The sequence below is a fragment of the Sinocyclocheilus rhinocerous genome, unplaced genomic scaffold (genome assembly GCF_001515625.1).
Source record: "Sinocyclocheilus rhinocerous isolate Xijiao unplaced genomic scaffold, SAMN03320098_v1.1 scaffold949, whole genome shotgun sequence".
NCBI lineage: Eukaryota > Metazoa > Chordata > Actinopteri > Cypriniformes > Cyprinidae > Sinocyclocheilus > Sinocyclocheilus rhinocerous.
In genome coordinates, this window is record NW_015635538.1 from 223,366 (window position 1) to 243,160 (window position 19,795).

The 19,795-nt window shown below is 38.4% G+C and overlaps 1 protein-coding gene across 1 annotated transcript in view; it reads right to left on the reverse strand.

Annotated features, from left to right (window-relative positions):
* Positions 1-19,795, reverse strand: part of kif6 (kinesin family member 6) — a 153,546-nt gene that overhangs the window by 51,841 nt on the left and 81,910 nt on the right. Inside the window, exons 9-12 of the mRNA XM_016561695.1 lie at positions 12,246-12,407; positions 6,500-6,688; positions 3,796-3,898; positions 1,223-1,278 (exon numbers count right to left, since the gene is read on the reverse strand). Coding sequence (XP_016417181.1) covers positions 1,223-1,278; positions 3,796-3,898; positions 6,500-6,688; positions 12,246-12,407 — 510 coding nt within the window. The remainder of the gene's footprint in view (positions 1-1,222; positions 1,279-3,795; positions 3,899-6,499; positions 6,689-12,245; positions 12,408-19,795) is intronic.

Genomic DNA, 19,795 nt, shown 5'->3' on the forward strand with positions numbered 1-19,795 from the left:
TGTATTGTATAAAGCGCTATATAAATAAAGGTGACTCAACCTGACAACTTGATTTTCATTCTTAAAAGTTAACTGATGTAAAAGAATAGGATAGGAGAATGCACTAAGATGTAACAAATAAGACTGTGGGTTCCATTGGTGTTTTCTCTATATTTTGTCTCTTTGGTCCTCTTTATTTTGTTAGACACTTTCTTCCTGCATATCATTCATCTCTGACACTATGAATGTAGTTGTCTTTTATTTAGTTTATTTTTTTAATGTATACTTTTTTCTGTTTATTTCTGTTATATATCAGTTATCTCCACACTGAAATTGTTTGGAGAAAGTTTGTTACTGTCAATAGTGGTGACTCTGTTAGCAAGAAAACACAATAACATGCTGATCACAAAAAAAGAGCAATTATCTGCACTTTTGGCCATCATCTGATTGTTTAAAAAACAGCCAATTATCAGGGCCGATTATATCCTGTCAATCAAAAGGGACCGGAAAAACGTGTCAGACCTGCGTGAAGGAAATATTTATTGTGTAGAATTTAGGGCTGTCCAAGTTAAAGCATTAGTTGCAAGATATTTTTGTTACTAGTGAACTATGAAACAAAAGGGGGGGGGGCATCCTAGCAGTAAGGACCTCAGTTTAATGTCTCATCTTAAGGATAGTGCTTTTTATGGCGCTTTTCCACTGCGTGGTACGACTCGGCTCGGCACAGCTCAGTACGGTACGGCTCGGCTCCGGTTGCGTTTCCACTGCAGTTTAGTATCGCTTTAGAGTGGGTGGGATTATTCACATGTCGTTATAGAAAACAGTTGCGTTCGATCCTTTGCTGGCTGTGCTGATTTAAATCTAGCGGTTCTTTTGTGTTTGTGTCGCAAGTTCAGTGACGCAGGTAGTGACGATTCTCTCCGGCCAATCTGTGATCAGCAGAGTTTACACGTCATGTTTTGGTAACGGTACGGTTCACTTGGAACCTCAACCGAGGTGGTACTAAAAAAAGTACCAGGTACCAGGTACTGTACCCAGTGGAAAACCCCCCAAAAGTGAACCGTACCGAGCCGTACCGTGCCATACCATGCAGTGGAAAAGCGCCATTAGTGTCCTCATCACTATACTGGGGCATCAAGACCCACACAGACCACACTACCACTAACTATAGGTTGAACATAAAATGTATGTGCTTAATACAAGAGTCCAAATTTGGCTACAAAAAGGTGAAGAGACTACTTACTGACTCTGATCCTGATCTGGTTAACTTGCTCACCAAGTGTTTTGGCTTCAATAAACCTGCAAAATGAAATGGCTGATGTGAAAATCCTTGTACATTTGTGGTAAAAAGTTTACATACACCTTGCATAATCAGCACAATGTTCATAGTTTTAACAAAATAAGGGGGATCTTAAAAATTGCATATTGATTTTTATTTAGTACTGTCCTGATGAAGCTATTTCACACAGACATAGACAGCCAGCACGGCTTCTTGCAGGGGACAGCACGGGGTGCCCGCTTAACTCCATTCATGACAGTGGTATATTTAATGTAAATGTGTAAATGTAAAAAGTGTTCTGTTTACTACATCTCTTGGATCACTCAGTAAAAGTGAGCGCTGACCACATATGCCATTGCTTATAAATCCCTATATGTGTGTGACAAGGTTTATAAATTGCCCAGAGAAAAAAAAAATATTGCTCAGTGGTTGCTCTTCCTAAGCTCAGGAGACATAGTTGTGATTCTCATATATGTCTCATTTTATTATCAACAGCATTTCAGATGTTTCTCCTAAAATTCCTAAAGTAGACAAAAATGAGACATGAGAAATATTTGAGACTATGGGCTCAAATGCGGCGCCAGGTACAGTATATGTAATATGGGAGGAGTTGGATCTGGATCCAACCTCGCCCCCTGGATCTTGTGTTCTGCAGTGAGGACCATCTCCTTTAGCATGCAATTTTTTTTTCAAAGAGTTTTTCAATCAAAAAGTGTTGGAGACAAAATCGACTTTGACAAAAAGTGGTGGGGACAAAATATATTTACCCACGTGTCCCATATTGGACAACTAAACATCTCATTAAATAATAATAATACTAATTTTAATAACAGCACTGTAGCACACACTGACCTTTGTTGCAACACAGCTCTGTTATTTTCAATTGATAAACGGTCTTCATGGTCTCTCAGAAAGACTTCAAATGCCTCCTGCTGACCCACAGATAATTCCAGCACTGAAAGAGAAAAGTGCATAGTAGTAAAAGTTAAGAGAATGTGCTCTACTAAGATAATTCAAGCATGTCAACATATATATCATTATATTTAATAAAATGGTATTCAGTTACAAACTCTAGGACTGAAACTCACAAAAACTGTATTAAACTCAGTAATCAGTTTTTGTTTTTTTTGCAAATACATACAGTATGTAATTGCAGTATGTAATATGCAGCCTACTATACACTATTCTTTGTTAATTATTGGTCAAAGAAACAAATTCTAACTGAAGTTTCACAAGTACTTTTGATATTGCTGCTTCACTTCACTCTATAACACACATACAGTATGTGAGACAATAAAGATGGTTACAACAGAGCTTTGTCCACATAATAATAAAAACATCAAATTTTTTTATCCTTTACTCACAACCCAAAACCAACAAAATCAAACAAAAGCTAGTTTTACAATGAGTACCTGAAAAAAACACTCAATGTTGGACAGGTGGCCTAGTGGACAATGCACATGCATGACATATGAATGATCTCAGCTGTAGTTCGATATAGTCATGGATCCACAGAGGTCCTCTCTGGGAAAGGTTTTCCCCTTTTATCGCCTGCTCCTTGAGCACCCAAAAAATAGCATATTTTGAATGTCTCCCTAATCAAACACACCTGATCCAGTTTATCAGCTCATTAGTAGTGACTCCAGACATGAAATGAGTGTGTCAGACGAGACACTAAATATAGACGTTTTGCAGACATGCCAAGTCTTTATCACGCACTTTCTTATTTTTGTCTTGTATAGTTTCAGTAACAATCCAATTATGATATTGTAATAAATCACAAAATCCATATTTAAACCTTTATAAACAGTTATCTCTAGCTTCCGCTAACTGTCGTACGTGCGTTCCGTTCTGGCGGATGACGTAGGACATAGCGTAAGGTCCGGTGAGAAGTGACAAATGGGGATGCGCAACGGAGAGAGCAAAACAAAACACTGGTCACGAATTAGAAGTACAAAACGAAGGGTGCGTCTCAATCAGCTCCCTAGTTCAGTAGTCTGGGCACTGATCAGGGAGTCAGCCATTTTAAGGGCTGCCTCAATTGCCAAATCCTTCCAGTGCACTGGAACGTTCGCTCCCTGAAAAATCCCACAATACACCGCAAAAACTTACCGGAAATTACATCACATTTCTGAAGCGCGAAACATAAACCACACAAGCCAACTCAATAATTATAATGACACGTGATAGAAGATTTGAAAAGACAAACCGTTTTATTAGTATATTTCAGCATAAAGACATATCTCTAGACAGGTAATGAACACATCTAGTTAACATTTATAATTGATATTCGGCTGAAATAATGAAAGAACATGTAACAGAATGATGTGTTTAAAGAGAATAAAAATAATATAAAAAACATGCAATTTTTTTTTCAAAGAGTTTTTCAATCAAAAAGTGTTGGAGACAAAATCGACTTTGACAAAAAGTGGTGGGGACAAAATATATTTACCCACGTGTCCCATATTGGACAACTAAACATCTCATTAAATAATAATAATACTAATTTTAATAACAGCACTGTAGCACACACTGACCTTTGTTGCAACACAGCTCTGTTATTTTCAATTGATAAACGGTCTTCATGGTCTCTCAGAAAGACTTCAAATGCCTCCTGCTGACCCACAGATAATTCCAGCACTGAAAGAGAAAAGTGCATAGTAGTAAAAGTTAAGAGAATGTGCTCTACTAAGATAATTCAAGCATGTCAACATATATATCATTATATTTAATAAAATGGTATTCAGTTACAAACTCTAGGACTGAAACTCACAAAAACTGTATTAAACTCAGTAATCAGTTTTTGTTTTTTTTGCAAATACATACAGTATGTAATTGCAGTATGTAATATGCAGCCTACTATACACTATTCTTTGTTAATTATTGGTCAAAGAAACAAATTCTAACTGAAGTTTCACAAGTACTTTTGATATTGCTGCTTCACTTCACTCTATAACACACATACAGTATGTGAGACAATAAAGATGGTTACAACAGAGCTTTGTCCACATAATAATAAAAACATCAAATTTTTTTATCCTTTACTCACAACCCAAAACCAACAAAATCAAACAAAAGCTAGTTTTACAATGAGTACCTGAAAAAAACACTCAATGTTGGACAGGTGGCCTAGTGGACAATGCACATGCATGACATATGAATGATCTCAGCTGTAGTTCGATATAGTCATGGATCCACAGAGGTCCTCTCTGGGAAAGGTTTTCCCCTTTTATCGCCTGCTCCTTGAGCACCCAAAAAATAGCATATTTTGAATGTCTCCCTAATCAAACACACCTGATCCAGTTTATCAGCTCATTAGTAGTGACTCCAGACATGAAATGAGTGTGTCAGACGAGACACTAAATATAGACGTTTTGCAGACATGCCAAGTCTTTATCACGCACTTTCTTATTTTTGTCTTGTATAGTTTCAGTAACAATCCAATTATGATATTGTAATAAATCACAAAATCCATATTTAAACCTTTATAAACAGTTATCTCTAGCTTCCGCTAACTGTCGTACGTGCGTTCCGTTCTGGCGGGTGACGTAGGACATAGCGTAAGGTCCGGTGAGAAGTGACAAATGGGGATGCGCAACGGAGAGAGCAAAACAAAACACTGGTCACGAATTAGAAGTACAAAACGAAGGGTGCGTCTCAATCAGCTCCCTAGTTCAGTAGTCTGGGCACTGATCAGGGAGTCAGCCATTTTAAGGGCTGCCTCAATTGCCAAATCCTTCCAGTGCACTGGAACGTTCGCTCCCTGAAAAATCCCACAATACACCGCAAAAACTTACCGGAAATTACATCACATTTCTGAAGCGCGAAACATAAACCACACAAGCCAACTCAATAATTATAATGACACGTGATAGAAGATTTGAAAAGACAAACCGTTTTATTAGTATATTTCAGCATAAAGACATATCTCTAGACAGGTAATGAACACATCTAGTTAACATTTATAATTGATATTCGGCTGAAATAATGAAAGAACATGTAACAGAATGATGTGTTTAAAGAGAATAAAAATAATATAAAAAAGAAACCGGTCCTGTCTGTTGTTGATTAATTCCAGCAATGACGTTCTACAATGTTGTCCATTGACATTGTACATAGTCATGTCACCAGAAATTTAGTAATCACTGTCCCAGTGTGCAGTGAGCCAGGGAACTTACCAGTGATCGAATTTGTGTACAAGATATACTGATTCAAGAGCTTGGGAGCTGATTGAGACACACCTTAAGATTTGTAAAGAAAAATGTTAGAGGATTTCGATATAAGCCAAGAGGAGACTGGTTTTCCTTTGCTAAAGCAAGGAAACTTTGCTTCCTTTGCTCCTGTAAACAAACATTGGTTCTCACGAGACTAGCACATTCTCACAGGACCTTACGCTACGCCTACGTCTTCTGCCGGAACAGCGTTCTATTGTGAACGTGTGTACAACAGTTAGCGGAAGATATAGATTACTGTTTATAAAATTTTAAATATGGATTTTTTTTCTTACAAAAACACATCGATTCGCTACGGGAGGCCTTTATTCACCCCACGGAGCCATGTGGGACACTTTTTATGATGGATGGATGTGCTTTATTGGACTTCTTTTGGACTATTGTAAATTAACACCCATCCACTGTCTTTATAAAACTTGTAAGAGTCAGGACATTTTTTAATATAACTCCGACTGGATTCGTCTGAAAGAAGAAAGTCATCTACACCTAGGATGGCTTGAGGGTGAGTAAATCATGGGGTAATTTTTGGGTGAACTATCCCTTTAATACAGTGTTTCTCAACCCTGGTCCTGGGCGCCCCCCAGCACTGCACATTTTGTATGTCTCCCTAATCAAACACACCCGATTCAACTCATTAGCTCATTAAAAGAAACTCCAGGACCTGAAATGGGTGTGTCAGATAAGGGAGACATACAAAATGTGCAGTGTTGGGGGGCGCTCAGGACCAGGGTTGAGAAACACTGCTTTAATAGTTGCATAGCCTTGTCAGTCTTGTCTTTGTTTAATTTATCTTTGTTTGTCTTGTGCCTAAGCACATGGTTGTGTCTTTGTTCGTGTTGGCCATGTGCTCCCCTTGTCCTGCTTCCTTGACATTATCCTGCTGACTAAGAGTCAGTGGCAGTGAATCTGCACTTTTTTTTTTGAGTGGTTGGGCAATTAAAAGCATCCATAATATGTAGCAAATCCTGGTCAGTGAATGATATATAATATAGGGTGTGTGTTCACTCACCTCTTTTTCTGGTCATCAAATGCTGAACATGTGTGTAATCATTAGAGGGGTCATATTTTGCACTCTCTTCCACCTGTTTAGTTGTGGGTGACGTGGATGATTTGTTGGTTAATGGGTACAACAGGGCCAGCTGGGAGGAGACATCTTGAACTTTCTTCTTTTCTTTCTTAAGCATGTTCACTAATATACCTGAGAAATTTAAATTAAGGATAATAATCATTTTATGACAATGATAATTGTTTCATCTTGGAGACTTGTGTGATACAAGAAGAAAGAAATGCAAAACAGTCATTTTTTATTGTTGTTATTCTTCTCCAGTGGGCTGTTAACCATTGTGATTCAATCATTAGTGAGTTGAACTTGAGAACCAGATTTATTTTCAAATCATTTGGACTGTTTTAAACCTATTTATTGCAAAGGTATAACTAAAAAAAACTGAGAAAGTCATACGGGCTTGAGGGTATATAAATAATGATTTTCAAATTTGGGTGAACTACTCATTTAAAGCTTAAACAAACCTTGAATGTATGGTTATCTCAGTATACAGTACATTAAGTACATTTACATTTATATATACTGTAGAGATTTCAGTATATCTCAAGGTTCTGCCACACTCCACATTTTGGTTGACAATTGTTCAACTGTGATGCTGATTATTTAAAAACACACTTGGAGCATGGGAGTGGTGCTCACAAGCACAACATAGTGCTTACAACACAGTGTGCCCCCATTGTACATTTTGAGCCTCTCATATTAGGTTAGGCTATACATTTTCCCGTGTTGTAATGGGAAATGTACTGTGAACACACAACAGTTTTTGCATTCTGCATAACAAAGCCTTTGGAGCTCAGAAGTTGAGCTTTGGTTCACTCGACAATATTGTTGTGGTTATGAGAAGGTGTGCGCCCATGGTGCATGCTGGGCCCCATATACTGAGGTATGACCAACACGTTTTTTTGTTTCGATTGACAATAGCTTATCTTTTGCATTTTTGCATGACAGTTTTCTCACTCGTGCTCATCGCAAAAACACCCTTAGAGGATTTGTACTTTGGTTTACACAACCATAATGTCATGATTACAAAACGATGTGCCCCCATAGTGCATGCTGGGCACAATAAATTGAGTCACGTCCACCTCATCCTGCATTTCAGATGACAATAGCATATCTATGCTTTTTTTTTTTTAAAGCTTTTTTGCTTGTGCTCAGTGGTGGAAATGGACGAAATTCACTAGTGGGATTCACTGGTGGGACAAGTTATGAAGTTTTGGAGATGATTGCCTGATAATTACCTGTCTAATTTTGATCAATCAATCAATCGTTATTAATTAATTAATTAATAATAATAATAAGGTTAATAATAATAATAATAATGTAACGAGTTGGCTGTCTAATCAAGCGCACGACGAAGGAGTAAAGTTCAAGAGAGTATTTAATGCAAATTCCAGGAGTAATCCAAACGTAAATCCACAACACAAACCAAAATCACCAAAACAATACCAGACAGAGAACTGAGGGAAACAGAGGACTTAAATACAGGGTAGAATGCAATCAGGGAGAAACAGAACATGTGTGGGGCTAATTAACAACCAATGAGACTAATTAATTACTAAGGAAACAGATAAACCAGGGAATTAATGTGGGGGAACAGAAATACAGAGAAAACCAAAATGTAAATCACAGAACAGAAACATGACAAATAACAATACAATATTTTATAATCTGGTCAAAAAGTTCATTAATATTTTCTATAGGAGGAAAAATCTGTCATGCAGCCATTTTGAAAGATTTTCTATAATTCATCATTAATGACCTCTTATATATATATATATATATATAGGAATAGAAAACATTTGTAAAATGTTTGTCAAAGGTGTTATAACATGCTTGGGCTTTGTTTTCATCCATACTTGCAACTCAATGTTCTGACAATGAATTAGGCCAATCACATGGTTCAAATTCAAATTTTCTTTCCATCTTAACTCTGTGCAATGCCTAATACCGTAATTGTTATAAGCAAAACCTGCTTCGCCACATGAGGTCATGATACTGTTTTCACTCAATATGCATTTTGAGCTAGACATCATTAACAGAGTGTACATGTAATCTGATAAAAGCTGGATAATTTTATGTACATAATCACATCTTTATCCATATCAAATTTTGTTCAAAATCAAATCCATATCATATTTGTTAAAGTAACGGTTTCTGTTTAGTTTTTCAGTCAAAATCTTTGTTCATCCTAGTACATTTACCTGAAGTGGTTAGATTACCTCTCTAGGGTGATCATTTCATTAAGCATATAAATTGCCTGGAGATGGTGTCAGTTTTTATTGCTTAACCCAGTTCCTTCAAGACTGCCATGTGGTTATGAGAAAGTGGTTATGAGGGCTTTGTAACTAAACCACCGGGGGAAATGCACTCTCACACAAAGAAAGTGACAGACAAAGTGAACAAAGTGACAAAATAAACCAGGTAAATGGAGTTTCCAGAGTTTTCTTTTTCCTCCAATCCCATTCTAATCCCTAAATTGTTTTTTTTGGTTAAGAAAAGTCAAAAGACTAAACAAAACTTCTGAAAAAACATTAAACTACCATGCATCAACATAAATTGCATGTGGTTCTTCTGATATCAGGAAATCTTTTTTTTTTTTTTTTAATTTTTAGATATTTTTTTAATTTTGGTTTTTATGTTTTAGAGAAAGTGGTTATGAGGGCTTTGTAACTAAACCACCGGGGGAAATGCACTCTCACACAAAGAAAGTGACAGATAAAGTGAACAAAGTGACAAAATAAACCAGGTAAATGGAGTTTCCAGAGTTTTCTTTTTCCCCCAATCCCATTCTAATCCCTAAATTGTTTTTTTTGGTTAAGAAAAGTCAAAAGACTAAACAAAACTTTTTTTATTTTTAGATATCCCAAAACAACCTAAACCATTCTAAGTCTGATGAAAAAAAAAAAAAAACACCAGGATAACTGCTGTTCAAATAACACAGCTGGACAGTTGCCCAAAATGGAGAATGTGGTGGATGTGAGTCATTATAAAGGGCCCAAAATGCACCATGGGGGCACACCTTTTCCTAACCACAACATTATGGTTGACTGAACCAAAGCACAACTCCTGTGTTTCAAGGGCATTGTTGTGCAAAAACAAGTGAGAAAATGCCCCAGGATAACTGCTGTTCAAATAACACAGCTGGACAGTTGCCCAAAATGGAGAATGTGGTGGATGTGAGTCATTATAAAGGGCCCAAAATGCACCATGGGGGCACACCTTTTCCTAACCACAACATTATGGTTGACTGAACCAAAGCACAACTCCTGTGTTTCAAGGGCATTGTTGTGCAAAAACAAGTGAGAAAATGGTTGTTCAAAGCACATTGTGTGGAAAGTGGAATGTGGAAAGTTAAAAGGGGCTGAATCGCAAGTTTTCATACTTGAATGTGCAAACTCCTCAAAGAATACACCGCGCGTGGTCTGGGTTAAGCAAGACAGAAGTAGCCGCAAATACATCCCTTTATGGCATCTGTTATGCAATGCCTCAGAGGGCAGTGTTAGCACCATCAGCCAATGAATTTCCATTATTCTATATAGGCTTCACCTGGAGGGTGTTCCTATAGCATCAGCTAATGATGAAGCATCAAAGTGAACCTATGAAAGGGAACTTTTAATATCATATTGCTGAAGATGACTCCAAAGCGTTATGTGACACATATGACAAAGGTCATATGATGTCACTTGTGCTTATATGGTATGTAGATTTATATGGTATAAGACTGTAAGCTTTATCACTCATGTTCTTCAGCATTATATTTCAATTAGGTAGCATAAGATATCATCAGGTCAGATATAGATCACCATATAGATCAGGGGTGTCAAATTCACTGTCCTGCAGAGTTTAGCTCCCATCCAAATTAAACACACCTTTAAAAAAGCTAATCATGGTCTTCAGGATTACTAGAAACTTCCAGGCAGGTGTTTTGGAGCTGGTTGGTAGTCTGATGATTATACTTTAATATTGCAGCTACTTTAAACTCTGTTGTTTGAAGAGGAACCTAGAAAGTCTAACAGTTTTCCAACTGAAGAAAAAAATGCATTTTTATTAAAGCGGTTGTTAATAAAAAAAATTAAAATTACATCACATATCATTTACTCACCCTCATGTCATTTTAAAGACGCAAGACTTTCGTTAATCTTCAGAACACAAAATAATTTTTTTTTAATATTCTCTACCATGCCCATCTAATGAAATTCCATGCAACCAAAAGTTTTATGCATTATAAAGTACAAAAGACATTGTAAAGGTAATTTGTGTGAATTGAGCCGTTTAATCCAAGTCTTTTGAAGAGATGTGATTGCTTGCTTGATGCATGAGAACCAAGATTTATTCTTCCTTGTCAGACGATCACATTTGAGCTTCTGTGATTACCATATTTGGTATGCCCTACGTGTGTTGTCAATTTTTATATAGTAATTAAAAGTCTAAATTAAATCTGTTCATCATATAATTCGATCGCGTTTCTTCAAGAAGACTGGGATTAAAAGGGATAGTTCACCCAAAAATGAAATTTCTGTCATTAATTACTCACCCTCATGTCGTTCCAAACCCGTAAAACCTTCGCTCATCTTTGGAACACAAATTAAGATATTTTTGATGAAATCCGAGAGCTGTCTGACCCTGCATAGACAGCAACGGAACTACCATGTTCAAGGCCCAGAAATGTAGTAAGGACATTGTTAAAGGTGCACTAAGCTATTTTTGCCAAATGATGTTGATATTTGAAAGCACCAAAACAAACACGCCCATACCCCAACAGGACCTAGCCCCTATTTTGATAACTCCACCCCACACGTACGTACACAACCCTGGCAGCGATGATGGCAGAATCTGCTATGCTTGCCGGCCGCAGCATATTCAAGCAAAAGCCAACACAGAACAGTTGTGTGAAAAAGCAAAATCAATGTAACTCACCTATCAAGAAGAAACAAAGCAACCTCGGCATCCGAGTCAGGCCTTCCCGCTCCTTGAGTTCTCTCCACTGCTGGAAGCTGCTCCGATATTTACGCGGGTCCTACCTCTTGCCTGATCGTAACCCTTCTTTTTAATGTTTTGTTCCTTCGAAATTTTCCTTTTTTTATCTGCCATCTCTCGCTATCTATAGTCGATCTGCTAATAAATATCCTGTGCACTCACTGAGCACTCTCTTCTCCCTACCATTTCTAGACATGCCCTTTACTGCTGATTGGCTGCGAGTGTGTTTTGGGACTCGGTTCAACCAAGCGGCAACCTTCTGGTCTCTCTCTTGAAACCAACACGTTAGTGACTTAAACTGCAATTCATCGACTGGCCGCTAGAGACTGGCTCCAAAAGGGAGTCAATCCCATAGATGCCCCATGTTAAAATGTCCAACAGCAGAAAAAAATATGTTTATAGCCGTCAGAATGCCAAAAGAATGACAAATCTCTCAGTTTTCATTAAAAATATTTTCATTATTGCTGAGAAGATACAGTGGTCAAGAACACAAATTTTCCCAGAAAATGTGAAACTTAGCCATAATTGTGATTAAGGATTTGTTTAAGTATTATTACAAAATAGGGGAAAACGTATTACAAACTATATAAAAAAATCTGGTTGTTTGACAGGAAAAAAAAAAGTTTTAAGTGGTTAAGTTATTTTTATTTGAACCAACTAATTGGCATTCATTTGAATAATAGCTTTAATTATTTATAATTTGAGTAAAGGATACTGATCTCATTATCACGGTGGGTCAACATGTCCCGCAGCTTCTGGACTTCTGCGTATGATTTTCTTTGCTCTTCATCAGAGACACCCATTAAAGGAGTACTGCCATTACTGCCATTTTGAGCACAGGATCCCTCTCGTACCCTCACCTGAAGAGAAAGGAAACCTGTTTGCTTGTGTGATATGTAATACATTTAAATGTTGGAGAATTACTTACATGGAGCTAGAATGTAGTCTCCTTTTATTTTAGACAAGAAGATCGTAAGCATTTTTTATTTTTTTTTAAGAAGAAAAAAAGTATTGTTCAGGGCACACAACAAAAATACTGACATTCCACAATGTTTCTGTTACTATTTTAGACGTTAAGTGAACAAGTCTAACATAAATCTAACAATGTGTTATTTGTGCTTGCTGTTGCGCCTCAGTTCAAATGGCACGTGAAGTCCTCTGTTGTATTTTGTGAAGAGATTTACTTCCTCCTGGCTGACCTTCTTCCAAATTAACTTCATTCCCCGGGCCTCAGACTCTGCCATCTGCTTCCACACTGAGGTGCCCAGGGATTTAAAATGCTCTGAGAGAAAGCAGTTTGCCCTGGGACCACAGGAGGATCTAGTGCACCAGTATGCATAGAAGGTGTGGCCTCAGACCCCCCGATGATTTACAGTGGGTACGGAAAGTATTCAGACCCCCTTAAATTTTTCACTCTTTGTTATATTGCAGCCATTTGCTAAAATCATTTAAGTTAATTTTTTTTCCTCATTAATGTACACACAGCACCCCATATTGACAGAAAAACACGTGTGTACATTAATGAGGAAAAAAAATTAACTTAAATGATTTTAGCAAATGGCTGCAATATAACAAAGAGTGAAAAATGTAAGGGGGTCTGAATACTTTCCGTACCCACTGTATGTATGAGACTACAGATGTGTTGTCTGTGCAGACAAGGTTGTGGTAGCCTGCGAGTTCTGGGAGAAAGTACCCCAGAGTTAGAAATACAGCCACCCATCCTGTAAGGGAAGCGTCTTTCATTAGCGACTTTCAATGACACAACGATTCATAAACTTGATTGTGCGGAACTGGTTGTCTCTCGGGGTAAACCCCTTGGTTCTGAGCCACCACTGTAATGGTCTCACATACAGAAGGCCAAAATGTATCAAGTTGGATGCAGCTGCCATAACACACAACAGTAGAGTATGGTTTAACTGACACAGATCTATAATGGGATGCATACCCCCATCCTCCTTTGGAACTATAAAGTACCGACTGTAAAACCTGGACTCTCTCTTTCAGGAGGAGGAATACGCTCTATGGATTGCTTTGCCAAGAGAGATAGCACTTCCTATTCTATTACCACAACACCCCGTTGAATCTCGGTGCGTGAGAAACAAATTGGATTCTGTACCCCTTCTCTACTGTGTGCAGGACCCACTGAGACACATTTGGCAGAAGTTTCCAGGCTGCCAATTATCAACCAAGGCAGCCAGCCTCTCAAGGCTGATCTCGGGTATGCATGAAGAACTGAGTTCGGTGTCCTGAAGCAACTGACCGGAAGGAACCTCTGGATCCTCTCGACAACCAAACATACAGCATTGCTGAAGAGGCCAGGAGGAGACAGCGGGGCATCTAGGAGGAATGTTTTACCCTTCTCTTTGATGCCAGATAGATTCATCCAAAGGTGTCTCTCCATAGCCACCAGTGCCATCTCCTTAAGGCTGGAATACATTACACGATTTTGTCACGTAGTGCATGGTCACAGACACCAATTTTTTAGCTTCAGACTATGATTCTATCCAGTTGGAAGATATCAAACGTTTGATATTAGGAGCCAATTTTAGAACACATTGTTTTTATTTGTCATGCGTCTCCTATCAACAAGTCGCATGTTTCTGCATGAGTTTGTTGTGATCGGAACTACTTTAAATTTTGGTAGTGTGTGATCCTCAGTCATTTAGTGTATGATGGCCAGTTTTTCCTCTGTGACTATTACGAAGTCTGTAAGTGTATGATGCCCATTGTTTTAAAATTTGTTCAGATTTTAAAAGTTGTGTAGTGTATTACAGCCTTTAGTGGCATGGAGAGACAAGTCGGTGGCTTGACTCAGCTCTTTAATATCATCTGGCCCAACCTCCCCATCTTCGTCCTGGTCCTTAAGCAGGTATGCTTGCAAGATGGTCATTTTATGCAAACAAGCACCCGTCTGACCTGCCGCCACATATGCCTTGCCCACCAATGATCACCAAACATCGGGCCTTTAGGGACGACGCAACGTCAGGGGAGAGCATCTCTGGGCAACCCCATAGCCATTCTCCCTCAGCCCCAAAATCGATGCATAATTCCATATTTTTCAATCGCACTTCGGAGTCTGTGCACTTCACATTCGGACACAGCTAATGACTTATTCATTAATACATTATCCGCCACCTATTGGCAGTTTTAGTTTCTTATTTAGAGTATAATTTCATTAAAAAAAGATTTCATATTTCCATATTAATAAAGAAATCTAAAAAAAAATTATATTAATAAAAAATAATAATTATGGGGATAGTTCACCCAAAAAAAAAAATGAAAATGAAAAAAGATAATTTTGTCTATGTATATAAAATATGTCTATTTGATGCTTTTCTCATATAATACAATAATGGCTTTAAATTATCTTTTGGGGGTGATTTCTCAGACAAATTTGATTAATTAATTGTCACATTGTGTAATTAATTAGATTAAAAATTTTAATCGCTTGACAGGCCTAATTTAAACCAAACTTGGTTTGGTCAAAGGGTCATGTTCATAGTGCCACCAACTGGCAGCAGGAAGTGTGTAACTTATAACATGCTTTGAAATAGCTTCAAACATGGTTAGAATAATGTTAAGACCCAGCTGATGTAAAACTGCAAAAGCATTCTTGATCTTTAATAGTTTTACCATTGTAATACTGTAAGTGCTAGTTATTTTGGCACACATATTAGAGCTGTCTGCCGTTAGGTGTTAGCAAAATCTAAACAATGGGCACCCCTCATTAAATTATACTAACGCGATACATATATCGTTCTCATCAAAACTTGTGCTCATGTGTATTTTTCCTAGGTGAGCTGGAGGGAACTACTGAGCTAAAATTGTGTCTACAGTTAGTGTGTTTACATCATGTCGAGAAGACACTGCATGTGTTTTCAGCCTCGCTGGGCATTCTTGCACAGTTCCCACAAGTGCACCTCAAATAAGTAAATAATAATAATGAATGCAATAAAACTGCTGTCATATCACGTAAAGTACCACATACAAAAGTTTAAACTTTCCTGTCCTGAACAAAGTCATGCTTGCGATGGATTTTCCGGTTGAGCGACTGCACTGGTATCATCCCCGGACTCAGGCTCGAATTGATAAGGTAATATCAATTATATATTATAGCATCTTTGTTTACAAGTAACCCTCCGGAACAAAAAAATAATTAATGAATGCAATAAAACTGCTGTCATATCACGTAAAGTACCACATAAAAAACTTTCCTGTCCTGAACAAAGTCATGCTTGCGATGGATTTTCCGGTTGAGCGACTGCACTGGTATCATCCCCGGACTCAGGCTCGAATTGATAAGGTAATATCAATTATATATTATAGCATCTTTGTTTACAAGTAACCCTCCGGAACAAAAAAATAATTACGGTAATGGGCGTTTCAGAGGGTATCTCTCCAGGATCAGGGTTGGAGACCCCTGGTTATGGCAATGTTACTAGGTGTGGGAGTGGGGCTGCCGCCTTTACTTTTGTTTTGTGTTTTTTTTTATTTTTTATTATTAAAGTTTTATGTTTAAATGTTTGCCGGTTCCCGCCTCCTTCTTCCCCGATCTATGAATTGCGTTACACTAGGCTACCCTCTAGATTATGGCAATGTTACCAGGTTCTTATCTTGGGAACAAATTTTTTGGTATAGCAGTTAAAACTGACCCACAACCCAAACCCTAACCCTAAAACAACATTCGTGGGTAAGTCATCCTGATTAGATTTTCAGGACACCTTGCCTGCTTGCACAAAGGCTCTCCGGCAATTTTCTGTAAAATTTCCTACATCAAAGACATGTGAACTCAGTGTGAAAAGAGCCACAGAAGTCTTAATGATCCAAAGAACACATCATAGTCTTCTTACAACAGCTCACATTAACACACATTCAAATCTCTACACATTCACAAAATATCAGATCAGTTCATGGCCAAAGTGACGTCTTTCTGGGACTTTTAAAATTCCTAGATTGGTCTGGTACCTGTAGTCATGCTGGAATTAACATATTAATAGAACAGAAGACGTTGAAGAACAATGCAGAGGAAAGGCTGAAAGACTAGGTAGGAAAAATTAGAAGATTTGATGAGAAGAGAAGATGCATGACATTGATGATCAAAGAACAAGACATAAAAGAACACAACAAACAATAATCAAAATTAAGTCATACCTTTAGCAGAGAGAAACAAAAGTGGATTTTTCTCATATCAGGCCCAAGGTTTAATGTTACTTCACTGTCAGGTTCCTCCAGATACACATCTATCTGCTCTTCCAACCTGCAAAACAGGAATAATACTCATGTCTCCCACTATAAAACAACTGCATCAACAAAATAGGAATTTTGGCACCAACAGCCTTGTGGGCAGCGCGCTGACATATAGCGTTGTTGCATTTCGAGTCCCTGCTCGCGGACGGTTCCCGATCCTTTCCCTCCTCTCTCTCCCACTTCACTTTCTGTCTAAATACTGCCCTATCGTAATAAAGGCAAAAACGCCAAAAATAATATATATTTAAAAATAATTTTTAAAAGGGATTTCATTTATTTTAGTGAGAATTGGCCATCTGAGGTGGCATGAGCAACAACTAGGGGCCCCATAATGGGGGAAAGGTTAGGACAATTCCAAGGGTCCTAAACAAAAAGGTGTCGCCCGACGGGATCAGTGAGGGGGCCCATTGCAAACACGATTCAGGGAGCTCGAGCCAGTTTACTGTCCAGGTTGCCCAGAAACCTTAGCAGCATCTCTGGCAACAACTACCACTGGCTGTGTGGTTTAGGTGTATCCAGCAATGTAGCAAAGTTGGGGAAAATGTTTGCTTTATGGAAAAAGGCTACGGTTAACCTCACATGATATTCATCTTGACAAATACTGTAATCAAGGCAAGATGTGAGCAATTTCCTTGTGGGCATTCCAGGACAGTGTGAATCATGCATCAGGGAATCCAGCTGTAGGAACACTTATTACAAACAATACAGTGACTTGGTGAGCTTCAAATATAAATTTGCTATATTTCTGAATTCCCCAATAGTGTGATTGAGATTTGAGGATTTTTATATTAAAGTTAGGGATCCATGCCAGTGGAGGAGTATTGCCTTGAATTTTGGAGGGTGGCATCTCAGAATCAGAATCAGCTTTATTCGCCAAGTGTGCGCAAACACACAAGGAATTTGTTGTGGTTTTTAAGAAGCTCTTGGTGCATACATGCATATATACATACATATCTGACATGAGAACAGAAACATTTAAATAAGACTTAACAATAAATAATAATGTGTATGAATCTGGAACAGAAGATTTATGTACAGATTTGTGCATTACATTTGGCCTGTTTGTACAAGTCTTTGTCCCCACTCCTGTAAGCATCCTCTTTGGCCTGGCGAAGCTGTTTGAGTTTTGTACTGAACCAAGGTTTGTCATTGTTAAATGTTAAATAAGTCCTGGTGGGTACAAACATGTCCTCACATAAACTAATGTAGGATGTCACGGTGTCAGTAAGCTCATCCAGATCAGTAGCTGCAGCCTCAAAAACACTCCAATCAGTAAGTTCGAAGCAGGCCTGTAAATCCTGCTCTGCTTCAACAGTCCATGTCTTTACAGTTTTTACTACAGGCTTAGCAGATTTGAGTTTCTGCCTGTAGGCTGGTAGAAGATGAACCAAAACGGTGGAAACGCAGCGTGATTTTGGCCTCGGTGCTACAGGTCCGAGACTATTAGCCCCGCCCAGCCCGTTTAAAGCACTGGCTCGCACTGGCCCGACAGTGGAAAAGCGGTTAATGATATAAAAACATAATCCACCATCTCTCGTTTTCCCCGACGACTCGGTGACGCGGTTCGCTCTGAACAGCTGGAAGCCCGTTAGATGAAACGTGCTGTCTGGGATGGCTCCGTTCAGCCAGGTTTCCGTGAAGCAGAGCGCAGCGGAGTTTAAAAAGTCCTTGTTTGTGTGGGTGAGGAGTTGTAGTTCGTCTCATTTATTTGGAAGGGGACGGAGATTCGCCAGATGAATACTCGGCAGCGGAGTCCTAAAACCGCGCTGACGGAGTTTCACGAGCGCGAATGTTCAAACGTCGGCAAAAAGTTATCTGGTGTGCTATTCCTTATGTCCAAGAGTTCGTTTCTAATGAAGCTGATCGGAAAAACGTTGCTTAAGACAGGACAAACAAAAACAGTAAAAGTACCAAGGAGCAACAAACCGAGGTGGCAATGTGCGGCGCCATCTTGAATGACAATCTTGAATCTCAACTAGACTGGCACAAGCAAGCACTTAGAACTATGTTCTGGTTGGAAGTGGACAGACCTGTAAGGAAAGCTGTACCTCTCGACTGTGACACTCTACTGTTCACAGACTTTGTTGCAAAGATTCGTCAAGTGTAGAAAACATAAGTGGTGGTGTCACAAAGGCTCAGAGGAGAAGGTCTAGTCCAGTGGTCTGTGCTTATATGTCTGGCACTCCCAGTGGCCTTTCCCCATTTTCTGTGCTTCCATTTATGGCTGGGATGAGCAACTGGCGGGCCGAATACGGCCCACAGTGTCTTTTAGTATGGCCCGCTGGATCATATTAGACTCGGATGATCAATTTTAAAACATTTGAAAAGCAAGTAATGTAAAGATTGCTTTCAGTTTATGATGTTAATACTATCTCCAACCAGGAGAGGTCGCTAGTTTCCAGCCGCTCCCCTATTAATTTCAGCGTAGTAGGACGTGCACTCTAATGTAAACATTCATTAACATTAGCAAATAATAAATGAAAAACTGACCATGAAAACAGTATTTTCAAGTCAAGATGGTAAACAGATTATCTTTTTTTGCTATATGGATTAATATGACGATTAAACTTCAAAAGGCTACGATTTCACTGAATAAACTTGAACACTGCACGTCAGCTTTGCGTACTGCGGTTACCGGGGAAACCACTATATGTGCAGTTTCGAAAGTGAAACCTGCTGGCAGAGAACGAATTTGTTTTTTCAATAAGCCCATCTGCTATTTTTGCTACATATTTTTAAATGTGAACCAGTGGATCGACAAAAAGCTATTGGACTATGTTCTTATTAGGGTTTCCGCGGGTCCTTAAAACATCTTCAGTTAAATTGTTTACATTTAAGGCCATGCAAACAATAATTGATACTTTTGACTCATCCCTTTTCATAAAAAAATGTTTAAAGGCTGAAATGTGAAGTGCAGATCTTAAAAAGGTCTTTAAAGGTCTTAAATTTGATTTAAAAAAACCTGCAGATACCAGGTTATTTTATGGTACCATTTAGAATAAAATTTTTTTTTTAATT